This window comes from Amblyraja radiata, chromosome 6, assembly GCF_010909765.2.
Source record: "Amblyraja radiata isolate CabotCenter1 chromosome 6, sAmbRad1.1.pri, whole genome shotgun sequence".
Classification (NCBI taxonomy): Eukaryota; Metazoa; Chordata; class Chondrichthyes; order Rajiformes; family Rajidae; genus Amblyraja; species Amblyraja radiata.
Genome location: NC_045961.1, coordinates 32283997 through 32309170, shown reverse-complemented (window position 1 = coordinate 32309170; position 25174 = coordinate 32283997). Strand labels below are relative to the sequence as shown.

The 25174-nt window shown below is 40.5% G+C and overlaps 1 protein-coding gene across 3 annotated transcripts in view; it reads right to left on the bottom strand.

Annotated features, from left to right (window-relative positions):
• Window positions 1–25174, bottom strand: part of nox4 (NADPH oxidase 4) — a 125185-nt gene that overhangs the window by 57304 nt on the left and 42707 nt on the right. For all 3 annotated transcript variants that reach the window (XM_033022454.1, XM_033022452.1, XM_033022453.1), the window contains exons 6-11: window positions 23314–23341; window positions 21183–21255; window positions 20985–21065; window positions 16104–16302; window positions 8772–8936; window positions 3832–3894 (exon numbers count right to left, since the gene is read on the bottom strand). In XM_033022454.1, coding sequence (XP_032878345.1) covers window positions 3832–3894; window positions 8772–8936; window positions 16104–16302; window positions 20985–21065; window positions 21183–21255; window positions 23314–23341 — 609 coding nt within the window. The remainder of the gene's footprint in view (window positions 1–3831; window positions 3895–8771; window positions 8937–16103; window positions 16303–20984; window positions 21066–21182; window positions 21256–23313; window positions 23342–25174) is intronic.

Sequence of the window (25174 nt, the reverse complement as noted above, 5' to 3'; positions counted from 1 at the left end):
CCCACACTCCAAAGACGTACATGTTTGGTTAATTGGCTTGGTATAAATGGAAATTGGCCCCAGTTTAGGATAGCGTTAGTGTGTGGGGGATCGCTGGTTGGTGCGGACTCAGTGGGCCGAAGGGCCTGTTTCCGCGCTAAATTAAACTAAACTAAATTCCCCAACATTTTTCAGTACAATAGTGCAAGTAGACTGTAAAATTATTTTTAACAGAGCAGATCAAACAATTCAGGCTAAAACGACACACAAGCTTTCACACAAAACTCAGGGTTTCTCATTGTTTCGTGATGATTTGAAAAACTGCAATTGGCATTCTCTGCCAATCACAAATATCACATTATCCCTGAAGCAGAAGACTGGCTTATGTGTGTTCTGATGAGTTTGTAAATATATGTACTTAAAACTCTAGTCACAAAATTCTCATGTTTTACAGCAAAGTTTTGGTGCATTTTTCCTGCCTGACTGAAGTGATTACACTTCAAAAGACCTTATCAAGCTAGAAAACACTTTGGAGAAGATACAAGGGTCAAAGATGTAAACTTTTCCATTGCTTTTATGATATCTAGTTAAATATTTACCAACAAACATTTATATATTTACATTGAATGTTTCGATTAATGAAAATTAATTTACACCCGTCAGGATTCAATTTAGTTATTTAAACTATTAAATGCATTTAATTAATTCAGCCCACATCATTGGCCTGAGCAGACCTTCCCAAGCACCATCCTAATTTTTGGATTTAATAATAATAATGGATGGGATTTATATAGCGCCTTTCTAATACTCAAGGCGCTTTACATCGCATTATTCATTCACTCCTCAGTCACACTCGGTGGTGGTAAGCTACTTCTGTAGCCACAGCTGCCCTGGGGCAGACTGACGGAAGCGTGGCTGCCAATCTGCGCCTACGGCCCCTCCGACCACCACCAATCACTCACACACATTCACACACATTCACACACAGGCAAAGGTGGGTGAAGTGTCTTGCCCAAGGACACAACGACAGTATGCACTCCAAGCGGGATTCGAACCGGCTACCTTCCGGTTGCCAGCCGAACACTTAGCCCATTGTGCCATCTGTCGTCCCATGGTATTGTACTATAATCAGCTCATCCACAGGCCTTTTTTCATATTTCTAGTCATAAAGGTCGTTAAACACAAAATGCTGGAGTAACTCAGCAGGGCAGGCAGCATCTGTGGAGAGAAGAAATGGGTTGCATTTCGGGTTGAGACCCTTCTTCAGACTGAGTGCCGGGGAGAGGGAAACTAGAGAAGTGGAAGGGCAATGTGTGAAAACGACAGATCAAAGCAGACAGTGATCAAGGAAGTGTGGAATGGTTCATTGTTGGCTGAGGGGGAGATGACAATGAGGCATATAAACAGTAAAATTAATCAGGCGGGCAGTGAAACCATTTGGAGAACTAGGGTGGTGGAGGGACAGAAGGGAGAGGGACAGCAAGGGTCACTGGAAGGTAGAGAAATCAAGATTTATACTGCTGGGTTGTAAGCTGCACACGTAAAATATGACGTGCTGTTCCTCCAATTTACCTTTGGCCTCACTCTGACAGTGGAGGAGGCCCAGGACAGAAAGGTCAGTGTGGGAATGGGAGGGATAGTTAAAGTGTTTTGCGAATGTTAGACCACATGGGGATACTGTCCCTCGCTGTCAGGGCGCATGTGCGATGACTCTGACTATCTCGGGCTTGTCCGCAGCTCAGTCGTGGTCTTTGAAGGAGAAGGCACAGTGATCTCAGGCTTTGACACCCTATCCGTGCAGTTCACCCTTGCCTCGAGAGGAGGCGCTGATGGTCTCAGGTTTATGCTGGCCGCTCAGCTTTGGGTTTGAAGAAGTAATGCTGGCGGTTTCTGGTTTATCCTGACAGCTCAGTCTTTGCCTCTGTGTGTGGACGCAGTCTCTTGCTATCAGTGGGTAAAAAGAGTCATTGTCGTCTCAGGCTTGCCCTGGCCACTCAGTCTGAGCCTCAGTAGAGGCGCTGGCTATCTAGGGCTTCTTCCCCGCAGCCCACGGTGGCACAGCGGTAGAGTTGCTGCCTTACAGTGCTTCCAGCGCCTGAGACCCGGGTTCGATCCTGCCTACAGGTGCTGTCTGTACAGTTTATACGTTCCCTCCGTGACCGCATAGGTTTTTCCCAAGATCTTCAATTTCCTCCCACACTCCCAAGACGTACAGGTATGTAGGTTAAAATTAGCTTGGTGTATGTGTAAATTGGTCCTAGTGTGTAGGATAGTGTTAATGTGCGGGGATCGCTGGTCGGTGTGGACTTGGTGGGCCGAAGGGCCTGTTTCCGCCACTGTATCTCTAACCAAACTAAACTATAAAAACCCAGACTTGACCACATGGTGCAATGGTGGTCTCAGGTCTTTCTCAGAGGCACAGTCTTCCTTAAACCTGCGACATAGGAACACAGCTAGCAGGGATGTCTCAGTCTCTCCCTCTCCCTCTAATGATGCTGGGTAATGACCTGTCAGCCAGTGATAGGCATCAAATGGCACCCAAGGAAAGGGGCGCTGTCACATTATATTTAGTATATCTGATCAATCAGATCAGATATACTATACATAAATACATGTCATGATTGCACGCAAAACAAAGCTTTTCATTGTACCTTTTCATTGTACACGTGACAATATATCCTACAACTAATCAACCATTTTATGCAGTATTACCCAAGAAAGAGCTTCAATTCTATATACCCTGGATCAAAAACATGAAAATAATACTTCCAATCACCACAAATAAAATAAATCTTGAGTTTCTAATACTTTTGATCATCTGAGAACTTCACAGTCAATAAAGTACTTTGAAGTGGACATATTACTGTTGATATGACAGTCATGTCAAGAAAAGCAAGCTCCCACAAACAGTAACAATATAGCCACCAGATAATCTGCTGATTTGCAAAATTGCTTGATGGAAAATATATGCATTATGTTACCGACCATAACTTGTCTGTTTTTTTTTTAAGAAGTAGTTCCATAGAATCTTTTAGATCGATAGTTCAGCATTTCATTCAAGTTAGAAGTGATCGCTTAATTACTGCTCTGTATTTTCAGCATAGGATTATATGCTCAAATTTCTGCAGTGGAACTTAAACCTATGGCCTTCTAACTCAGATGTAGAGTATTACCTGCTTGTTGACATCAGTTAGGCATTTAACATAAAAATAAAGAATGGTAGTAAAACTCAACCAGTCATGCCACATTTGTGAATGATTGAGAGTTAACATACTAGGTAAATGATTCTTTATCAGAAATGTATGCTCAAAAAGGCATGACTTGCCTTTGTCCAACCATCTGCCTATCAAATACCCTCTCACCTGTATCCACCTACTACCTGCTAGGCTTTGTGTGGTCCCTCCTCTCTTCCAGCTTACTTCCTCCTCAACACCCCCCCCCCCCCCCCCACAAGAGTCTGAAGAAGGGTCCCAACCCCTAAACACCACCCATCCATGTGCTTCAGAAATGCTGCCTGACCATCTGAATTACTCAAACACTGTGTGTCTTTCTTTTGTAAACCAACATCAGCAGTTCCATGTTTCTTCAGCCAGACACTCCAAAAATATTTTAATTTTGCAACACCATTAATCCACTTAAAGCATTCTTTGAACTGATTTCAATTTAAGGAAGAAAATGTTAATTTAATTTGGAATTGTGTTCAAATTGCTGTCAAATTCTTTCCAGCAAGATATTGTAAATTACTGTAAACTGATTTGGTCAATCTGAATAAAGTACATTTTTAACATTTCAAAGGCAAGGTATTTTCTTCAAAGCCACACTTTGAAAAGCAGCAGGAATGCTTGAACTTACCGTTGTGAGTGTGAATGGATGGCTCTCAAATACTGACACACTTGGACAATGCAGAACAATGTACTAAATGAAATTGGAAGAGAAAAAGGAATTAGTTAATCCTTAACTCTTAATACAATTATCTCAGAAAAATGCATCAAGCCCAGTGTTGACACTTTCTATTGACTTCTCTGCAACATAATTAATCCCTTTTAGTAAAGAAAAGCAAAATTAACTGCTACATTTCTTATTGAAAAGTTACAATACATCACAGATTACATCTCACTGATTCTGGATTCAATTGATCTCTCCATTCATAATCTTGTTCACAGATTACATCTCACTGATTCTGGATTCAATTGATCTCTCCATTCATAATCTTATTTATTTTTTGTAGAGTAACCTGGGTGATGTGATGCTCTGCTTATAACAGTATTTTTTTAATCACTTCAAGCCTTTGCATTGATTGTCCTTGCCTTAGAAATCGGAGAATCAATATTTCAGATGGGATAGTGATCTGATATTTTAACCTGTTGCAAATTGTGAATCAAGGATCCTTGTGAGTTAATCGCTTCTGATTATGTCTTTAAATCAGTTTTATATTCCATGACAATCCATCATTCTCATATTCACTAAATAAATGTCTCCCTGTCTGTGCTGACCCCCAAATTATCTAAGGATTACACAAACGTTCATCATTAAGGTCACGCATGTATACATTGACAACATGACCCAACTTTGTCATTGCATCAGCTCATCTCTTGCTGAAACCCTCATCAATGCCTTTCTTACCTCTTTACATGAGCATTCCAATGCATTCCTGGCTGGCCTGTTCTCTCTTTTGCTCTATAACCCCAATGTCATCCAGAGACCTGCAGACATGCATAAGTGTAATCTCTTGGGCTTTCTTTGGCTGCCAGGTTGGCAACTCCTAATTTAAAACTTTTACACTTATTTCCAAATTACTTCCTGCTATCATCCATCCCTGTCTCTGCAAATTAATCCAACCTTACAGTCTGATAAGATCTCTGCAGCTCTTCAGATTTGGCTTTTTGACCATTCTTCATGTGATCGGGCACCAGTACTTTCATAATTGCTTCTCCTTTTCATTTAACCTGCATTTTTGAACAAAATGTTGGCTATTGTCCCAACATTACCCTTGTGACCGGATTACATTTTAATAACACAATTATGAACTCCCTTGAAGGGTTTAGCTGTATTAAAGGTACTTTTAAATATCTTACTGTTTCTTTCTTTATCATTCAAGATGTATATTTCTCTCTCCTCCATGATGCTCATATATTTTTGTTACTTAAGGCTGTCCAATTCTCATATTCTTTTTCCCATTTCCTCATGAAATCATTTTTTATTTTATTGCGTTCTTATATATCTTAACTTATCGCTTGGATCCCGCACACCTTCCACCCTTGCCTTTATTTGCGAAACAAATTACTACCTAGAAAATTGGCAATGCTATGCGTCAGAATTCTGTATTTGTCATTTCAATTTCTTCTCCCCTTGTGAGAAAATGGTCTGTCCTCACATATCTCATGTTATCACAAAACCTAAGTTTAGTCCTTCAAAATCGGTTTGATCCTTCCCAATATCTTTCCAATCCTTGCTTCCTTCTTCAAGGTCTAATGATTAGAAGAAAAATTTCAGCCGAGTTTTAGGAATCTCATGCAGCTATTAATAAGAGGCCAGAAAAGGAACTGCTCTGATTCATGTAAATGCCCTCAATAGGAAAGGTTCATGTAACCTGAGGTCACTTCAGACTTCGTTAAATAGTTTCTGAAAAATCCTTCTGCTGTGCATATGTTAAGTGAAAACGCTTGTCACTGACTGCAATCAACAGGTTCTCACAGAATTAAAAGAAGAAACGTTCCTCTACACCATGATTTGAAAGCTAATTACTGATCTTGATTTTCTATGCCTTACAAATAATGCATTTTATAAATACAGCCAATGGTACAGGCACGTGTAGAAATTATATTCCATTCCACATCTTTATATTACTTTATGCAAGTACATTTTCTCTTAAAATATCAGCAATCTCAGTCAAACATGCATTTCTGTAAATTTGATCTCCAACCTCCCTGTGCATAATATACATGTGAATGGAGGCCATCAGGAACATGCAGTAATCTCAAGTGGCAAGCAATGCAAGTATCTGTTGCACTTTTCAAAAGTTATTTTCCACAGGGAATACAAACTACATGGGGCATTCATGACAAAGTTGGCTTTTGTCTGGAGAGATAAAGTAAACTTTGAGGTAAATTTAATGGCACCTTTTCTTGTGGAGTTTAATGGCACCTTTTCTTGTGGAGTTCAAGGCTTCCATTAACTTGCATGTAGGTTTTCATAGTGTTAACTCCCAACTCATCACTTGCTGCTGATGTCCTTAGAACTCCCATTTCACATTCAGCCAGTATAACTCCCTGCCCCATGATAACCACCCCCCCCCCCCCCCCCCAAATCTAATCTCAAAACATGTGTTGAGCTAGCTCTCTTCCATACTTGCATTCCAAACCACTCCACCACAAACCACCTATGCTCAGATTTCTGATGTCTCCAACACTCCAGATCTGAAATACCAGGGCAGATCCTCTCCTGCCCATTTTATTTCCACCACATTCTATCTGATGTCCTCTGACAGACCTGGCTGTCTCATTGGTCTGTAATTCAAAATTAGATTGTTTCCAACCCGTTACTACCCACCATGAAACCTACCACACTGTCCCCTCTGCCCTTCTAAAGGATGTCATTACAATAGCCGGTCCCAGCATCCTCGCCATCTTCAACAGTTCTCTGGCGACTGGCACTGTTCCTACCTGCTTCAAGCATGCGGTGGTCCAACCACTCCTGAAAAAACCTAACCTCGACCCCACCTTGCCAAGCAACTACAGACCCATTCCTAAACTGCCTTTCCTTTCAAAAGCCCTTGAAAAGGTAATTTCAACTTATGCCTTACCTATCTTGGAAACTTTCCAATCCGGTTTCAGCCTTGCCTGCCTTGTTGAAGGTACATAATGACCTACTGCTCACCATTGACTCCGGCGACTGTGCAATCCTGCTCCTTCTCGACCTCAGCGCAGCATTTGATACTGTCGACCACACCATCCTAATTGACCGTTTCCGGTACGGGGTTGGTATTGATGGCACTGCCCTGAACTGGTTCATCTCCTACCTCAAAGGTAGGAGTTTCTCTACTAACATAGGCAACTCTTTCTTCTCCCCAGCTGTGGGGTTCCACAAGGTTCCATCCTTGGCCCCATTCTCTTCTCCCTGTATAGCTCCCCTTAGGCCAAGTCATTCAAAGGCACGGCATTTCCTTCCATTGCTACGCAGACGATACACAATTCTATCTCCCCCTGAAGCCCAAAAAACAATCAAATCTGCTTAACCTTATCGCTGCCTCAAGGATATAAAGTGTTGGATGGCCCAGAACTTCCTCCAACTAAACAAAAGTCTGAGGTCATCCTTCTCAACCCCTCGGACTCAATTAAAATAATAGCAGGCAGCCTTGGAAGCCTTACCCCATTACTCAAACCTCACGTCAAAAACCTTGGCATGATATTTGACAGCATTGAAATTTGACAAACAAGTCAATGCCGTGGTAAAAGCTAGCTTCTTTCAGCTTCGGACAATAGCTAAAATAAAACAATTCCTCCAGTTTGATGACTTCGATAAGATCATCCACACATTTATCTCCTCCCGCATAGATTACTGCAACTCCCTCTACACTGGCATCAGCCAATCTTCCCTGTCCCGCCTGCAACTGGTCCAAAATGCTGCAGCGAGACTCCCAACTGGCACCCGAAAAAGGGACCACATCACCCCGATTCTGGCCTCTCTCCACTGGCTCCCTGTGCGGTTCCGAATAAATTTCAAGATCCTACTTTATGTTTACAAAGCCCTTAACGGGCTTGCCCCCACCTACATCAAAAGTCTGCTTACCCACCACACCACCTCCAGTTCCCTCAGATCGGCCGACTTGGGGTTACTGAACATCCCGCAGTCTAGGCATAAGCTCAGGGGCGACGGCGCCTTTGCGGTTGCAGCTCCTAGACTGTGGAACAGCACCCCTCTTCCCATCAGAACTGCCCCCTCCATCGACTCCTTTAAGTCGAGACTTAAAACTCATCTCTACTCTCAAGCCTTTCTTGAAGTCCTCTGAGCGAGGGCTATATGTATGTAGTGATGTTTGTATTTAATCTATGAACCACTGTTGTATAACCATTAGTACCTCCACCAATGTAAAGCACTTTGGCCAACGAGAGTTGTTTTTTAAATGTGCTATAGAAATAAAAGCGATGACTTGACTTGACTGTTATTTATGGCATCACAGAATTAACAGGGTCTTTCTTTGCACAGTGTCTAAGATCTGCTTTGTTGCACACAATTATTTGCTTGATGTGTATAGTTAAATTTGAGTGCCAATTTTCTGTAAGACTCCATGCAAGGTACCTCCTACTGAAGAAGGGTTTCGGCCCGAAACGTCGCCTATTTCCTTCGCTCCACAGATGCTGCTGCACCCGCTGAGTTTCCCCAGCAATTTTGTGTACCTCCTACTCAACCTTGTTTTAACACACCCCTTCCAGCTCTGTAGAATTTCTAATCCATGCGGTCAGGTCTTTAAAATAATTCTGCAGTGAATATTTTAGGGATTAAATGAGCATTTAGTTTCCTTCCTGTGGGAATTTATTTGAACGTGGTGTTAATTTAAACCTCATGGCTCGTCACGAACAATATATCTTTCGATTATTTAAAAAATAGCATGATGTCGATTAAATTCTTAAGGGAGAAAAGTTGATATTCAAAGTGGCCTCCGGAACAATTAAATAGGATGCAATGTTTTCTTGCAGATAACCTTTTATAGTGACCACACCAACCCTATTTTCTCACAAGTCTGTATAATAATAGCTATATTTGTAATTTTGTAATTAGTGATTTGAACTTACCTGACCTGGCCTTGCTCTGAAGTTGTCTTTTACCATCCGTATCTCTATCACATCAGAAGGATGAGAATTCACCGTGACAATGGTAACTGGTTTGTTGCTCCGAATATATCGATACAGCCTTTCTGCACAATAGAGACAGAGAGGGCCAGACACCCAAAGCCACGTCTTAAAAGTAAAGGAAAGATTTGGATTAGAAATGACAACATCCTATCCTAAATAGATTTAGTTTAATTACATTGAACAGTTAAACCAGATGTGGAGATTAGTTCTCCCAATCATTTCAGTGTTATTTTCAACTACTAATATGGACAGCAAAATCTACATCCCAACAGTATAGTTTCACACAAACATCAATGACCTCTGGACAAAATCTAGCAATTTTGAAGATTATACATAATTTAAGTGAAATGTCAAACCACAATAAGTTGTTATTAAAATAATTGCTTTTGGCAAAAAAATAAAGATGTCTTCTTGGATGACAGTCACAATAATAAATATGCCTACTTATTTTATTTTTTAGGGCTTTATCAATATTGTTAACAATGTTAGATTTATGGTTTGCTTATTCTTAGCCAATTTTAGCAAGACTTTGAGATGACCTCTATTGAAGCTGTAACATTGAGCATTAATGCATTTGATTCAAAGTTTACAATACTGTTGTGGGCTCAGATAACTTGGTTGAATTTTATTATGGAGAGTAAAGCACAGTGAAAGAAAAATAAAACATATTCTCTACGGATGCAAATGTTACTGTGGAAATTTTGAATGGCACATTACATAGAAACATAGAAAATAGGTGCAGGGGTAGGCCATTCAGCCCTTCAAGCCAACACCGCCATTCAATATGATCATGGTTAATCAAACAGTACCCCGTTCCTGCTTTCTCCCCATATCCCTTGATTCCTTTAGCCCCAGGAGTTATATCTAACCTTCTCTTGAAACCATCCAGTGAATTGGCCTCACCTGCCTTCTGTGGCAGATAATTCCATAGATTCACAACTCTCGGGTGAAAAAGTTATTCCTCATCTCAGTCATAAATTGCCTACCCCTTATTCTTACAATATGATCCCTGGCTCTGGACACTCCCAACATTGGGACAATTTTTTCTGCATCTAGCCAGTCAAATCCCTTAAGATTTTTATATGTTTCTATAAGATACATTACATAACGTGTGGAATAGCTGCCTCACAGATGCAGTACCCATGTTCGACCCTGACCTTCAGTGCTGCCTATATGGATTTTTCCCTACAACCAGAGTTTCCAGTTTACTCCAGTTTCTTCCCACAACCAAATGACTTGCAGGTTTGTTGCATAATTGCAAATTGCTCTCCTCTTCCACACACCCCTCCCTTCCCCCACCCCATGTGAAGATGAGTGGTGGAATATCAGGGAAGTTGATGGCAATAAGTGGAGAATAGGTCACTGGGAGAATTTGTGACAAATGGGATTGTTCTCGTCAGCTGACCAAATGGGCTGAAATATCATGCGGTAATACAAATATATGGAGATCGATACATCTTAATAGACGACACTCAACATGTCGTACAAATTCAATATGGCAATCAGTAAAGCCAATAGTATTTTAAAACATTTATAAAACATTCAAATAGGAGACTTATTAAAGAAGTTCCTTTGAAAAATATACTCTGGTAAGAGCAGAAACATAGAAAATAGGTGCAGGAGTAGGCCATTCGGCCCTCGAGCCTGCACTTCCATTCAATATGATCATGGCTGATCATCCAACTCAGTATCCTGTACCTGCATTCTCTCCATACCCCCTGATCCCTTTAGCCACAAGGGCCACATCTAACTCCCTCTTAAATATAGCCAATTCTCTGCCTCAACTACCTTCTGTGGCAGAGAATTCCAGAGATTTACCACTCTCTGAGTGAAAAATGTTTTTCTCATCTCGGTCCTAAAAGATTTCCCCCTTATCCTTACACTGTGATCCCTTGTTCTGGACTTCCCCAACATCGGGAACAATCACACAAGAATGATTTATACATCGAGCCAATATTAACCCACTGAATGCATCAGCAGATGACAATGTTGTTTGTAGGTATCACAGCATTTCTTGCAGGACAAATGCATTGTGGCTGAAGCAGATGTGTTCTTTTGTTCAAGAAGTAAATATCTATAATATGAGAAATCCAGGTTCCAAATGTTTCATTATCTGTCTGAGATGTCTTGCTAAAAGAGATGTAGGACAGGAAGATTTCCGATAGATGCAAAGGGTCAGATAGCCCTGCATCGCACCTTCTCCTCAATCTCCACCTGTAATAATTGTTCTCTCTCATCAGTCTTGTGTGCTTTGATGTCATTAATAACAATACTATGAGTGTATGGTTACCATATCGAGTGATTCTTGCGTATTTTTTAATTTAAGCCAAAATCTTATTTTCAATGTCTGTAAAAATGGCCTGTAGTGAGGATAGCCTCATAAAAATATGTAGCTCTTTCATTGTTCATCCTGAACAATTCATCTGCAATGGGAATTGCTCCCCTGGTACTAAGAAGTGATTTGATTTCCTGTTGAATGCTTTTCCCCTTCTCCTTCTTCTCTTCCAGCTTTTTATGTCCTCCACTCACTCTCACAGATGTTTTTTTTTTAAAGAAACACTGGTTAATGAATAAACGTATGAGATCAACAATTAGTGGCAGAAGTCTTGGTCAAGAAAAAGTCAGCATCCAAGCAATGTTGCGTAGATATTTGCCACTTGAAATAAAGTACAAAAAGCTCAATTTGCTTGGAGAGTTGCAGCTATAATCTATAGAAAAGAATCAACCTATGTTTCAGGACTGAAGATGGGTGAATGGGAAATATCTGACCTTCTGACCTCCAAGGGTCCCAACCAATTCAAAACCTCATTGTGTTGCTGGGAGTTCAGTATCTCTGAGGATAGGCAACCATGAATGGTCTCCGCTACCAGCAATCCAGAGAGTATCAAAATCCAGCAAAAGTTTCAGTTTGTGAGAACCCAGTAACAAACAAAATATCTGGTTCATACTAGGGCTCAAGGCAAGTTGGAAGAAGAGGGTCATATGGAATTTCCTTTGGCCGAGGTTTAATGCTGGGAATTTTTAAACTACGGTTACTGCAAATTTACAGACTATATATAAGAATATTACAATCTGACACTTAGTGTGTTAAATATCTATGTTATAAGGTATATAGGGCACTGATTACAATCATTATCACTTTCACATTTCATTATGTGTGAAATGTTTTAAGTTTCATGTGCGATGCTCCGGTATTCCCTGTGAAACGTCTTCTCATTTTGCACTGTACAACTGTTGCTTTGCAAGATGACAATAAAGGTTGATTTGATTTGATTTGACTAGGTAGAAAAGCTAACATATTTATTTCCCATTCCACTGTAACATTTAAATTTCAATCAGAATTGCAAATCAATTGTGTAGTTCTATTGTTCCAGAGAAAATTTGCTGATAAATTATACCAAAGGTATTACAAACTGTGAGAATTATCATGTGTGGTTAATGATATAATAACAGAAGTGTCAAAAGCAATGTTGGGAAAAGTGTGCTGACAATTATTGGAACAGTTATTGTATGTAATTACAAGTTGCAAACAAGGACAATGAATGTTAGAATCATTCAGAATGATATTCTGTTCTCAACAGGAAAGAATTCAATAATCAAAAACATAAGATTCTGCAAGCTATAGTCTTATGACTGAAATTGAAAGTAATCAGCATTTCAAGTTCAAGTAAAAGAGAATGAGACACAAGAGATTACAGATGCTGGAATCTATGTCAGGTAACACTCATCCTCTGTGCTTCTTTTCCAGTCCTACTGATGTACCCATGTTCTCTCTCCCTTTGTTCCCCTCTCCATTCCACCCCTCCATGCCACCTATATTCATTAACCTCTTACGTTTGGTTCCATCTGGAATCTCTGGAATTCTCTGCCACAGAAGGTAGTTGAGGCCAGTTCATTGGCTATATTTAAGAGGGAGTTAGATGTGGCCCTTGTGGCTAAAGGGATCAGGGGATATGGAGAGAAGGCAGGTACAGGATACTGAGTTGGATGATCAGCCATGATCATATTGAATGGTGGTGCAGGCTCGAAGGACCGAATGGCCTACTCCTGCACCTATTTTCTATGTTTCTATCTGCCATTTACACACACCTAAATACCTTGGTCTACCTGTTTTATCCCCTCTCCAATCTGATTACATCTGTCCATATGCCTCCCTTATCCTGTTCTATACCACCTTCCAGCCTGTCTCTATCTACCACCTCCCCACCACAATCTGGTTTACATTTTTTCCCTGATCGTTATCACTTATCATCCATCAACCTCTGCCTCAAATCTCTCCCTCCCTGTCCCCTATCTGGTTCAATCTGCCCATCATTCCATACTTTATCTAGTTTCGCACATCACCTACCAATTCCACTCATCCCTCCCCCTCATCTCTATCCTGGTTGTTTCATCTCTACACTTTCTGTCCCGATCCAGGGTCTCAACCTAAAATGTCAAACATCTTTTTGTCTCCACAGGAAAAGAGGACCTTTGCTTCAAGAAATATGGCAAAGTATGATCAAGAAAGAATTGGTAATCAATATATCAATTTCTGTTATGTTATGTGTGCATGATCCTAGTATACACAAAATTTGCATGCTCTTAAACATCACCATTTTACATTGACACTCATTTGTACTATTTAATAAATGTAAATGGAGGGCAGTCATTTATAATTGGGATGCATATGAATTTCTTCTCGAAAAGGATGAATGCCTGGAATCTATGGTTTGTGAAAACTTGATAACTGGAGGCAATTAAAGAAGTTCTTACATAGAGCACCAGAAATAGTCCTTGTAATATATAATAGTTTCTAGCCAGATGGGATATGCACACATCTCTTCCAAATGAATTAGAAGGAAATACAATGTAGTACTTTTACTTCATAAATGAAGCAGAAACTATGTCAACATTCAAGATTAGAGTGAAGAGCGAACAAACATCCAGACATATGATTATAACTGGTACACAAAATTGCTGGAGAAACTCAGCGGGTGCAGCAGCATCTATGGAGCGAAGGAAATAGGCGACGTTTCGGGCCGAAACCCTTCTTCAGACTGATGGGGGGTGGGGGGGAGAAGGAAGGAAAAAGGGAGGAGGAGGAGCCCGAGGGCGGGGGGATGGGAGGAGACAGCTCGAGGGTTAAGGAAGGGGAGGAGACAGCAAGGGCTAGCAAAATTGGGAGAATTCAACGTTCATGCCATCCGGACGCAAGCAAACCAGGCGGAATATGAGGTGCTGTTCCTCCAATTTCCGGTGTTGCTCACTCTGGCAATGGAGGAGACCCAGGACAGAGAGGTCGGATTGGGAATGGGAGGGGGAGTTGAAGTGCTGAGCCACCGAGAGTTCAGGTAGGTTATTGCGGACTGAGCGGAGGTGTTCGGCGAAACGATCGCCCAACCTCCGCTTAGTCTCCCCGATGTAAATCAGCTGACATCTAGAGCAGCGGATGCAGTAGGTGAGGTTGGAGGAGATACAGGTGAACCTTTGTCGCACCTGGAACGATTGCTTGGGTCCTTGAATGGAGTCGAGGGGGGAGGTGAAGGGACAGGTGTTGCATTTCTTGCGGTTGCAACGGAAAGTGCCCGGGGAGGGGGTGGTACAGGAGGGAAGGGAAGAATTGACAAGGGAGTTGCGGAGGGAGCGGTCTTTGCGGAAGGCAGACATAGGGGGAGATGGGAAGATGTGGCGAGTGGTGGGATCACGTTGGAGGTGGCGGAAATGGCAGAGGATTATTTGTTGTATTTGCCGGCTGGTGGGGTGAAAGGTGAGGACTAGGGGGACTCTGCCCTTGTTGCGAGTGTGGGGATGGGGAGAGAGAGCAGTGTTGCGGGGTATGGATGAGACCCTGGTGCGAGCCTCATCTATGGTGGCGGAGGGGAATCCCCGTTCCCTGAAGAACGAGGACATTTCCGATGCCCTGGTGTGGAACGTCTCATCCTGGGAACAGATGCGGCGTAGGCGGAGGAATTGGGAGTAGGGGATGGAGTCTTTACAGGGGACAGGGTGGGAAGACGTGTAGTCCAGATAGCCATGTGAGTCAGTTGGTTTGTAGTGTATGTCGGTCAGAAGTCTGTCCCCTGCGATGGAGATGGTGAGGTCAAGGAATGGTAGGGAAGTGTCGGAAATGGTCCAGGTGTATTGGAGTGCCGGATGGAAGTTGGTGGTGAAGTGGATGAAGTCAGTCAGTTGTGTGTGGGTGCAGGAGGTGGCCCCAAAGCAGTCGTCAATGTAACGGAGGTAGAGGTCGGGGATGGGGCCCTGGTACGTATTGAACAAGGATTGTTCAACGTACCCGACAAAGAGGCAGGCGTAGCTGGGGCCCATGCGTGTGCCCATAGCTACGCCTTGTGTTTGGAGGAAATGAGAGGAGTCAAACGTAAAGTTGTTGAGGGTGAGGACCAACTCCGCTAGGCAGAGGAGGGTGTCAGTGGCTGGGTATAGGTTGCTCCTCTGGTCGAGGAAGAACCGGAGGGCTTTGAGTCCACCCTGGTGGGGGATGGAGGTGTAGAGTGACTGGACATCCATGGTGAAGATGAGGGGGTGAGGGCCCAGAGAGTGGAATGCGCGGAGGCGGCGGAGAGTGTCTGAGGTGTCTAGAACATAGGTGGGAAGGGATTTGACCAAGGGGGATAGTATGGAGTCAAGGTATGTGGAGATGAGTTCGGTGGGGCACGAACAAGCAGAGATTTGTTTATGATATTTTGATATGTTTACCCCTTTGCAAGGGGTAAACATAAATATGGATGGCTTGGAATGAAAAGCTGTTCCAAGCTCCACATTTTATACACCTACATGATGACTTAATCCCTAAATGCTTGTTTTTTAAAAAAATATCTTCGGTGACCAGGTCTTTTTACAGAGGTAGAGCAAGTTTGTAGCACAATGAGTTGGAAAGTGTAAGAAAGCTATTCGATTTATTTACTGAGAAACCTTTAAATTGTTAATGACCAGGGCGGTCACAACAAACCCAAATGAATTTTCATTCTATCAAACACTGTTACCTAATTTTGTTAAAGCCACAAGACAAGCATACCAGCTCATCATTTTACTTTCCACAAATTTGAGTCATTCCATTGATTTTGTTTTGTCAATTTTTGTCTGAGTTGGATTAAAATTACCCCAGTGGAATGTGAGGTAATAGCGATTTATACTATAAAGTTAGAGAAGATCGAAGGTGATGAACATGAAATGAATAGGCTTCATGGCCTTTTCATTGTCGTACATTCCTTGTAACAAGGCAAAGCTAGGTTACAGATGTGCCAATCTGAACATCCAAAGCTTACATACCATTTGTAAATTGGGCTCAAATTTTGGGGCTGCAGTGCAGATCCTCCTGAAGTTGGTTTCCAATCCAGGCTCCAGCTCCGGCTCAACTTGACTTTCTGGTGGATACTCAGATACAGGGAAATCATCAATTATTGTTTTATTTGGATTAATGCAGCCAGGGATGTGTTCATTCAAATTAGTCTGATATTTCATCATTCCTCTGGAAGAATAGAATACAAAAATCATTTTTTTCCATACATGTGTTGCACTTCTCATTTTACCCAAATCTTTCAAAATAGTTTTGTTTTCATGTTCCACCACAGCCGGGTCCCTTATTTTATTAACATCTTCTCAGTTTAACCATCATTACTTTTGGAAACAATATTGAATCCTTCAGAACTGCCAGTTTTATTTTATTCTCCCATAAAATTTGATCACACAAAACATATTTGTTACCCAAACAACACAAATCTATGTAACTGTTGTTACAAAATGCAATCAACATGTTTATTTCAGTAATTCTTTTGTTAAGAGATATGTCATGGAATCAGGACCTTCGACACACAAGTCCACACCAACCATTTTAGGTTATCAAAGTCTCTACACACTAGGGGCAATTTTATAGAGTCCAATTAACCCACATCTTTGGAATATGGGAGAAAAGGGAAGCACCCGGTGGAAACCCATGTGCAAACTCTACACAGGCAGCATCTGAGGTCAAGATTGAACCAAGATCTCTGGAACTCTGAGGCAGCAGCTCTACTAGCTGCACCATTGTGTCGTCCATATTGGGCTGGGGAAAAATGCCCGCGTTAAATGTCTGTATTAAGTCTGCTGTGCATCATTTATAGTAAATACATGTTATCTCCATGTTTTCATACTTGGGCCATAATTATGCAAGGTAAAAGTATTTCTAAACAGTAATATTATTATCAATAGATACCAGCTATTCTTATTTCTCCTTACAATAATTTCTCAATAGTGCAACCAAATACATTGTAAAATATGTCCGTCTCTACAGTGAATGAACACTGCATCCAATTCATCAATGCATCCAAGAAAATTACTACTTTTATAAAACTTATTATTCCAGATGTTTCTAATCAGAGATGTGTGAGAATACAAATTCCCAGCACGACATTCCTTTTTTACATTAATATACAACAGTGTTGTAGGTTCTTCTAAACAAACTCCACAGTGTGTCTGAAGAGGAAACAAAGTGATTGAATATTTTAAAAACCATGTCATATTCACTTAGGAAGAGTATATTATAACCCTCAAATGGCTTTCTTGCCTCCCACAATTTACATATTCAAAGAATATCTCTGCAGATGATTCTTGTTTCAAAACTTATTCATTGGTGTAGTTTTCAATTCAGAAATGAGAGGACTATTTTTCTAAGGTTCATTCCTCACCCCCAGTACTTATAGTATAAATTTAGTGCTTTTGGTCATAAACCTGAAATCATCCAAAACATTGTTACAGTAAACCCTCGTCATAAAGGACAATCGGGTGGAATGGTGTCTGTTATTGTTGATAATCCTCTATATCCGGGTATATTATTGTATAAGTTGTAGAAACAAAGAACTGCAGTTACTGGTAATACACAAAGGCCACAGTGCTGGAGTAACTCAGGCAGCAATGTCTGGAGAACATGGATAGGTGATGTTTCGGGTTGAAACCCTACTTCAGATGCTCGGTCCGGAACTGAGCCTGGTATCCAGGTGAATTAATGGGTCTGGCATACTGGCAGCCATGTGAGAGACGAGGATCGCCGGAGTCAATGGTGACGGTCCGCAGGACGGAGTGAAGATTAGTATCGGCGGTGGCAGGCGTGGCTTGGAAGCAGCCGAGGAAGCTGCATGCACAGGCAGTGGTGGCAGAAGGTGGACGGGAAATGGCATGAGCTAGGTGCGACATGGATGGCTGGCGGTGCAAGCGGCAGGGGAACCGGCAAGAACCAGGAGCAGCGCAGGCTGCCTGTGCTGCAAGCAGCAAGAGCCAGGAGCGGAGCAGGGTGCTGTCGGTAGGTCTGTCCCCTATAACCAAAATCCATTATAAAGAGGTCAGTTTAAATGAGGGTTCACTTTATTTGCATCCCACATCACACCGAATCTTGTTCCCATCCCTGCTGGTCTGCTGATCTACTCTGATGCTTAGATACAGTAAATGAAAGTTCAGTGCTTAAATTCTTATCCTTGTTTTCACATCGCTGCTTCATAATATGGCTAATCTCCTCCAGCCCTGCTTCACTTCAGCCTCAGCGATCCTAAATCCAGTCTCTTGGGAATTTCTGAATGTATTTACTGCACTACTTGTAAAATTAATCTCAACTGAAAAGTCATACATTTGGTATTCCTTCCGTAAACCTTTTTAGATACAGTACCAAACACAATATGTCTGAAAGGAGGATCTTGCAAGTTTACCTGCACTGGGAGCACCTTTCCACGCCCAGATTCACTACTTACACCTTTTTTTCCCCTCTGCCTTATAATAGTCATGCATTCCAGTGTTAATGTTTCAGGTAATACCATTAAGGGAAGAAGTTCCAGAGGGAAGACATTTTATTTCGAAACAATGGAGGACGAGAAGGAGCGATTCCAACAGATTTGAAATTCTTCTGAACACAACCAAAGTGAACAGGGTAGCACTGTCCCATGCATGAACAATGCAAGGAATTTAACATTTCTTCTATTTATAACACTTTGACAGATCACATTGCAAGTGTGGAAACAGTTTGTCTGACAAGTATTTCCCTTCTAAGTGACTTGCATTCTCTCTTGTACAACATATTGACAACAAGTCAAATTGTTTTAGTGTTCAACAGAACAAAGGACCAGAACAAGTTCGGCAGTTTGGGAATAACAATTCAGTATTCACCTCTCCGCTGCAAGTTTGGGATTACATTGCAAATGTGAAAATTCCAAAGTTGCAAGCCAACTCTGCCAATGCCCTCCCATCTGCATTCCAACGTTGGACCCTGCATGGATCCAACAAGGGAACACAAAGCTTTTGAATTTCTCAGCACTTATACTGGTAAACCTGGTCCAGTGCCAAGATAGACTTTTTCAGAGAAACGCTAGAACATTCATTTGAGTGGAAGCCGGAAATATGTAAAATAGTAAGAATAAAGCAATTTACTTGCCTGTAATGTATTAATACATTTAGTGCTATTTGAACTGAAAATGACTAAACAAAATAATTCTAGCCTGTTCATTCAACTCCCCAATGCCCTCTAGCGGCATTACATCTAAATGGATAAAAAACAGAAATATGAAAATATTCATCAGGTCACCAGGCATCTATGAAAAGACAAAATTGAATTAATTGTTCATGTCAATGACCATTCACAGATGCTACCAGATCTGTCCTTCAGTTTCTGTTTTAATATCAAATTTCCAATATCTGCAAATCTTTGATTTTCACATTCTGTTGAACCCTTAACGACAGGTTGTCATGCAAAGGACAAAAGAAGTATGTCTATGGCTGCAACTGCAAATAATACACCATTCATTTGCCATTGTCCTCAACTACTAAGTCATCGATATAGCTAAGACTGGAAATGCATGATTAGGATAACTGTAGCTGTGAACCAGCATTTTTGAAAGAACACATTGTAAGTCTACATTAACTCATGTATTACATATTACATCAGTTGATGCATTTTTAAGTAAAGAACATTTAGCATCCCAGCATCAGCTGGATACGCAAACACAAGAAGGCCTTTGGATTTTATTCATGGATCTTGCTGTTAGCAAAATGGCACAGTAGACTTTGGGCTAGAAGTTCATTCATACAACTCTGAAAATAGAATTGCATTATTGAAAATCAGTTCACCTGCAGTGAAGCAATTGTGTCTGGTGGAAAATACATCCTATCATTTCTTGGAGGGATTTTCAATCACTCGTATTTTTGTCCCTCAGCATTAAACCCTCCTGAATATCACTAATTGTAATTCAACATTACAAAGGTAATCTCCAGTAAGTTTGTCGACCCCACTGGTCTGAAAACAGTTCATATAATACTGTACATCCAGACCAATAAAACCTTGTATTCCTTGAAACTCTATTTTAAAGGAGTGAACATCAAACTGGATCTGGTAACCTCACTGAGGACTGTGACCTTTCATAAACTCAAAATTAATCGCACATATGCACTTAGACAGCTATGCCTATGGAGGTAAACTCCCTAGCCTCAAGATTGTTCCAGGCTGCAGCTGCAAATTTCTGGCCCATCATACAGTTTGAGCTCAGTGCTGTATTACAGATGTCACCAAAACAACTTCCTCAAGAAGAGAACACATTCTTCCTTCTGCCCTGGGGAGCAATACAACAAGCACAAGGTGTTTGCCTACATTTGCAGACTTCCTCAGATTTCAAAGAATATGCTTCTGTAATATTATACTTCAATAAAATCTGCCAGGCGATCTTCTGTCAGGTATGTCTGGTTGTATCCCTGGAGGGACTCCATTTCTAAAAATCATGCCACTTCCAGTCACTGTTCTTCACCAACCCGTCAAAGCCCATCCAACTCTTTGGAAGAATTTCTCACTCCCCTCCAGTCATTAGTGCAACAAGTGATTTGCCACCAACATTCCTTTGTGGATGGAAGAGTTTTGCTTTTTTGATGCTATGTTCTTAAGAACTGGCCACAGAGATCACATCTGCTGTCAAGCTTGTAACACACCATTGGAGAATACTGCACTGAATAAACGAGGAACCTGATTATATCGTTGAAATTCTTGCTGTTTATGCATCTTTCTCAAATCAATAACAAAGACACAGAGCAATTAATAGCTTTACAATCTTAAATATTCATGTTTCTTAATGATGCCGAATTTATTAAGCTACAGCATAGGTTTGCTGATAACATTATTGAAAAAAATTACTTTAAGTCACTTACCCAGTCACATGAAGCAGAAGTAAAATGTAGAAGACTATGAAGAGGTTGTGTGTATACCAAAATATGTCATAGTTTGAATACCTGTAAGTCATAAAAAACATTACACAGTAAAAGTACTCAACCCACGAAAAAATACATTTTAATATTCATCCATTCTTATGCAATAATTCACTTAACATTGCTAGAGTTTGTTCTTACCTTAGAGAGTATGATGAAGATGTGCACATTAAGAAAAGCACCAACACCATGAAGAAGCCCGTTATTCCTGGAACTAAATGACAAGTCTTTTATCAACATTAATATTTCAAATTATCTCATTTTACAACCATGTAATGAAATAACCTCAATAAATGAAGCAATGGCCAATATTGCAAAGCGGATTGAATGCAAAAATAGGAAATATATTTCAACAACTGTACAGGCATTGATTAAACCAGGCTTTATGTGATGCTAACATCTTTGTTCTCCTTATTTAAGTAATAATATTTGCTCATGAGATGGTGCAAGAAGATTCACTGGACTAATTCTTACTGGTTATCTTTAATTATCAATCAAATTAATTAATTATCATTAATTAGATTAGGCCTATACTTTTCTGAGCTGAATAATGAGAAGTGATCTTATTGAAAAATACAAGCATATAATACAGGATTATAAATCTTTACAATTCTCTTTCCCAGAGAGCTATGGCTGCTGAACTATTATGTTTATTCAAGCTTCAGATACACAGAGAAATCCACAGACTGTGCGGAAGAGTGGAGATGAGGTCAATAATCAGATCTTGTGGAATGGAGCCAGCTTGAGGACCATGAAGCCGACTCCAACTCTTGAATTTTGTGTTCTTATGATATTGCCAAATCAGAAGTCTACCATATGGCCTGTCCCACTTACTCGACTTTTTCGGCAACTGCCAGCACTTGTCATAGGTCGTTGCAGGTTGCTGAAAATTCTCAACATGTTGAAAATCCAGCGGCGACCACAACAAGATACGACTCTTTGGGCGACTACTCACGACCATACAAGCTTCACCCCGCGACATGTCGCTGGGGTGTCGCCTGTATGGTCGTGAATAGTCTCCTCAGTTGCCCAAAGAGTCGTGGCATCTTTCTGGTCGCCGCTGGATTTTCAACATGTTGAAAAATTTCAGTGACCTGCAACGACCTATGACGGGTGCCGGCAGTCGCTGAAAAAGTCACGCAAGTGGGACAGGCCCATTAGGATCTTTCCTGTCCTTGGAGAGAGAAACATGTTTAATATTTCAAGTCAATGAGCCTTCTCCATTTTCAGAGTAATTTCAGAGTCCTGAAGATAAGACATCAACATGAAATGTTAACTTTGTTGCACTCTCCAAGATATATGAAGTGGTTCCAGTATTTCTGTTTATATTTCAGAGTACCACCATTTGTATGTCTTTGCTTTTCACTTTTGTCTGCAAGAATGGGAAACAAACACAAACCACCTCAAACAGCCCTATTCAGAAAATATACAGAGATCATTCAAAATGCCAAATAAATAAATTAACCTCCTCAACCTATCACTTTTGCTTGATCTTAAAAGGCTAAAACCTTGAAAACATTTTTATCTCTGCGAAACAAATAAGCATTGAAAGTAGCTAGCATTCCAGTCATAACTATTGGCGACCAATACTGTAGTGTCCATGTCTGTGTCTGTGGGCCTTGCAACACGTGATCCTCTCAGAGCTACAGCATCAGAAAAATACTTCAATTAACTGATCTTGCAGTATCTTAAGCACAAGCCCTTGAGGGGCAGAAAGTGCAAATTGTCAAATCCTAACATTATCAAAATATCTTGAATGCTTTGATAATATTTTTTTAAAAGGCAACAACCTGAAAACAAAGCCAATTGATATAGTTGCCACTTTATATAACACTACCCAATGGACTGCATTATAGTACTCTAGGTTCTCCTGTCTGAACACTTACAGGTATATACCTCACTGTACTTTAAAAAGCACTTTTGCTCAGTTGTGTGCTTCTGTGTTAGGAAATTAGTGCAAACCCGTGCCCTCTGCTGGCACTCCAGCAACAAAGAGTCATCTGCAGTTCAGTTTGGAGACACTGCTTGGGAGTTCTTGTGTGCGATTATCAGCACTGCAATTTGGGCCTCAAATCTAGAGTTTGGCTGGCACAATAAGTATATGGCATAGCTGCGGCATGGTGGCACCTGCTTCATGTGTTGACAGATCCTGTAATCTTTCCAATAATCTCCTCAGCAGAGGGTAGGGCAGAAATTCACACCAGGCTCCTGGTACAAGCTGCGGGGTTGGTAATGCATATCTCTATTAATAATTTTACAATAGAATACGCACGTGTTGTGAAGAGAATCTTTCTGGGATCCTGGAAAAATAAAGAGTCGTATTAATAAATGTTAACTTGAATCTTGCTACTTCTGTTTTTTTTCTTTCCGACCCTTTCTGATAGAACTTATAGGTATTAAAAGATCCACACAAGCTAAAAATAAACAGTAACACATCATAGTTTTGCCAGAAAACAGATGAAAATTAAATTACTTGAAATGAAATAGAGTGTAGACGATGATTGTAAATATACCACGTGGCATGACTTGTAATGTGTTGTTGCAAAGCTATTGGTATTAGATTGCGTGTTGCTTATCTTCAATAAAGGAAGCTTTAGTGGTACCACTATCCTTAATGCCTTAGGCCACTGACATTGAAAATGATATGCAAACATGACATTTTAGGCAGCTGCTTTGAGGAGACTTGTTTCATTCCATGGGTGAGAAAATCAGTTGGATTTATTTCCTTCAGATTTTTCTGGCCTACACTGTGAGATATAATTGTAGAGCTGAATACAAATTAAAATTATTGGAAATACTCGACAAGTTAAGAGAATCCACAGCGACACAAGCGCTTACATGACAGGACAATGAACTTTCAATAGCATTTGGCCTGATACATATAACTTGTTTCTCTGTCCAGACCTAATTCCAGACCTGTCCAGTAAGTTCTGTTTCATTTCTGATTTGCAGCATCTGCTGTTTTTTTTGTTTGGATTGCTGCTAAATTTTCTTTTGGTAATTTTCTTCCTGACAGGAAATTATCCCGGCAACAATAAATTAAAGAGGCACTTCACTGGGGAAAGAAAATGATGCATAAAATAGTCTGCTGATTACTAGTATCATTGAGTTTTATTTCTCTACTTAAAGGTCAATATCTTGTTGGATTATTTGTCTGAATCTAATCTTGTAAAGAGCCTGAACAGGCAGCTTATTTATGGCGGTACCTTGGTCTCTGAGTTTGGAATTCCTGTACTAAAACTCTGATCTTCATTGAAAAAGAAACGTAAACATAAAACTAAATCTCAATTTTTATAAATAAAACATAGAAAATGTAATCGTTATACTCCTGAAATTAAGTGAAAGAGGAGAGTTGGGACACATCAAAGGGCGTACAGTGATATGATGCATATTCTCAGTTTAATATTAGTGTTCAGAAAGGAAGTCAAATTTATACAATCTTTCTCATCCACAAGAAAATGTTGAGACATGAATAAAATAAAATAGAGAAATAAAATTGATGTCCCCTCAACCCCTTGTGGAATCTTACAGCAACACAGCACCACAATGAAAAGTGAGGCTGCAAAGTGAAAGGCAGAAAAAGTAAGGGCGGAAAACAAGGTAACTCTAATGAAAATAAATACCTGAATGTCCCTAATTGTCAACTCAATTTCCAATGAGAAATGAGGAGAGAAAAAAAATCCTTTTTAGTGAAACTGGCAGCGATTCAGTTCTGTTTTTCTGAGGGATACATTTCCTGAGAGATTTGGGAGATTCTGGGGTCCAATTAATGTGTTCAGCTTTAGGAAACATTTTCATGACCATTTTAATTTGTAGGTACTTTAAAGTCTTCATATAAGAAAATATTCAGGGGTTGTATGTTATGGGGATTTTTCTGCTCATCCATGCTATTCATGCTGCAAGTGCAGGATTTATGTGAGAAAATCGCAAAGGAAATGTGTGTAAATGTGCTATATCTATGTGGTTGTTGTGTAAATGTGATATATCTATGTGGCAGGATGAAGGGTGTTGTGCTGGTGGCAATGATGCTGAAAACAAATCAGAAAAAATATTGTCCTGGGACAAACATACTATGAGAGGTTCAAGTCTGACAATGAATTTGTACATCAGCCATGTGTAAGATTATGCCTGTA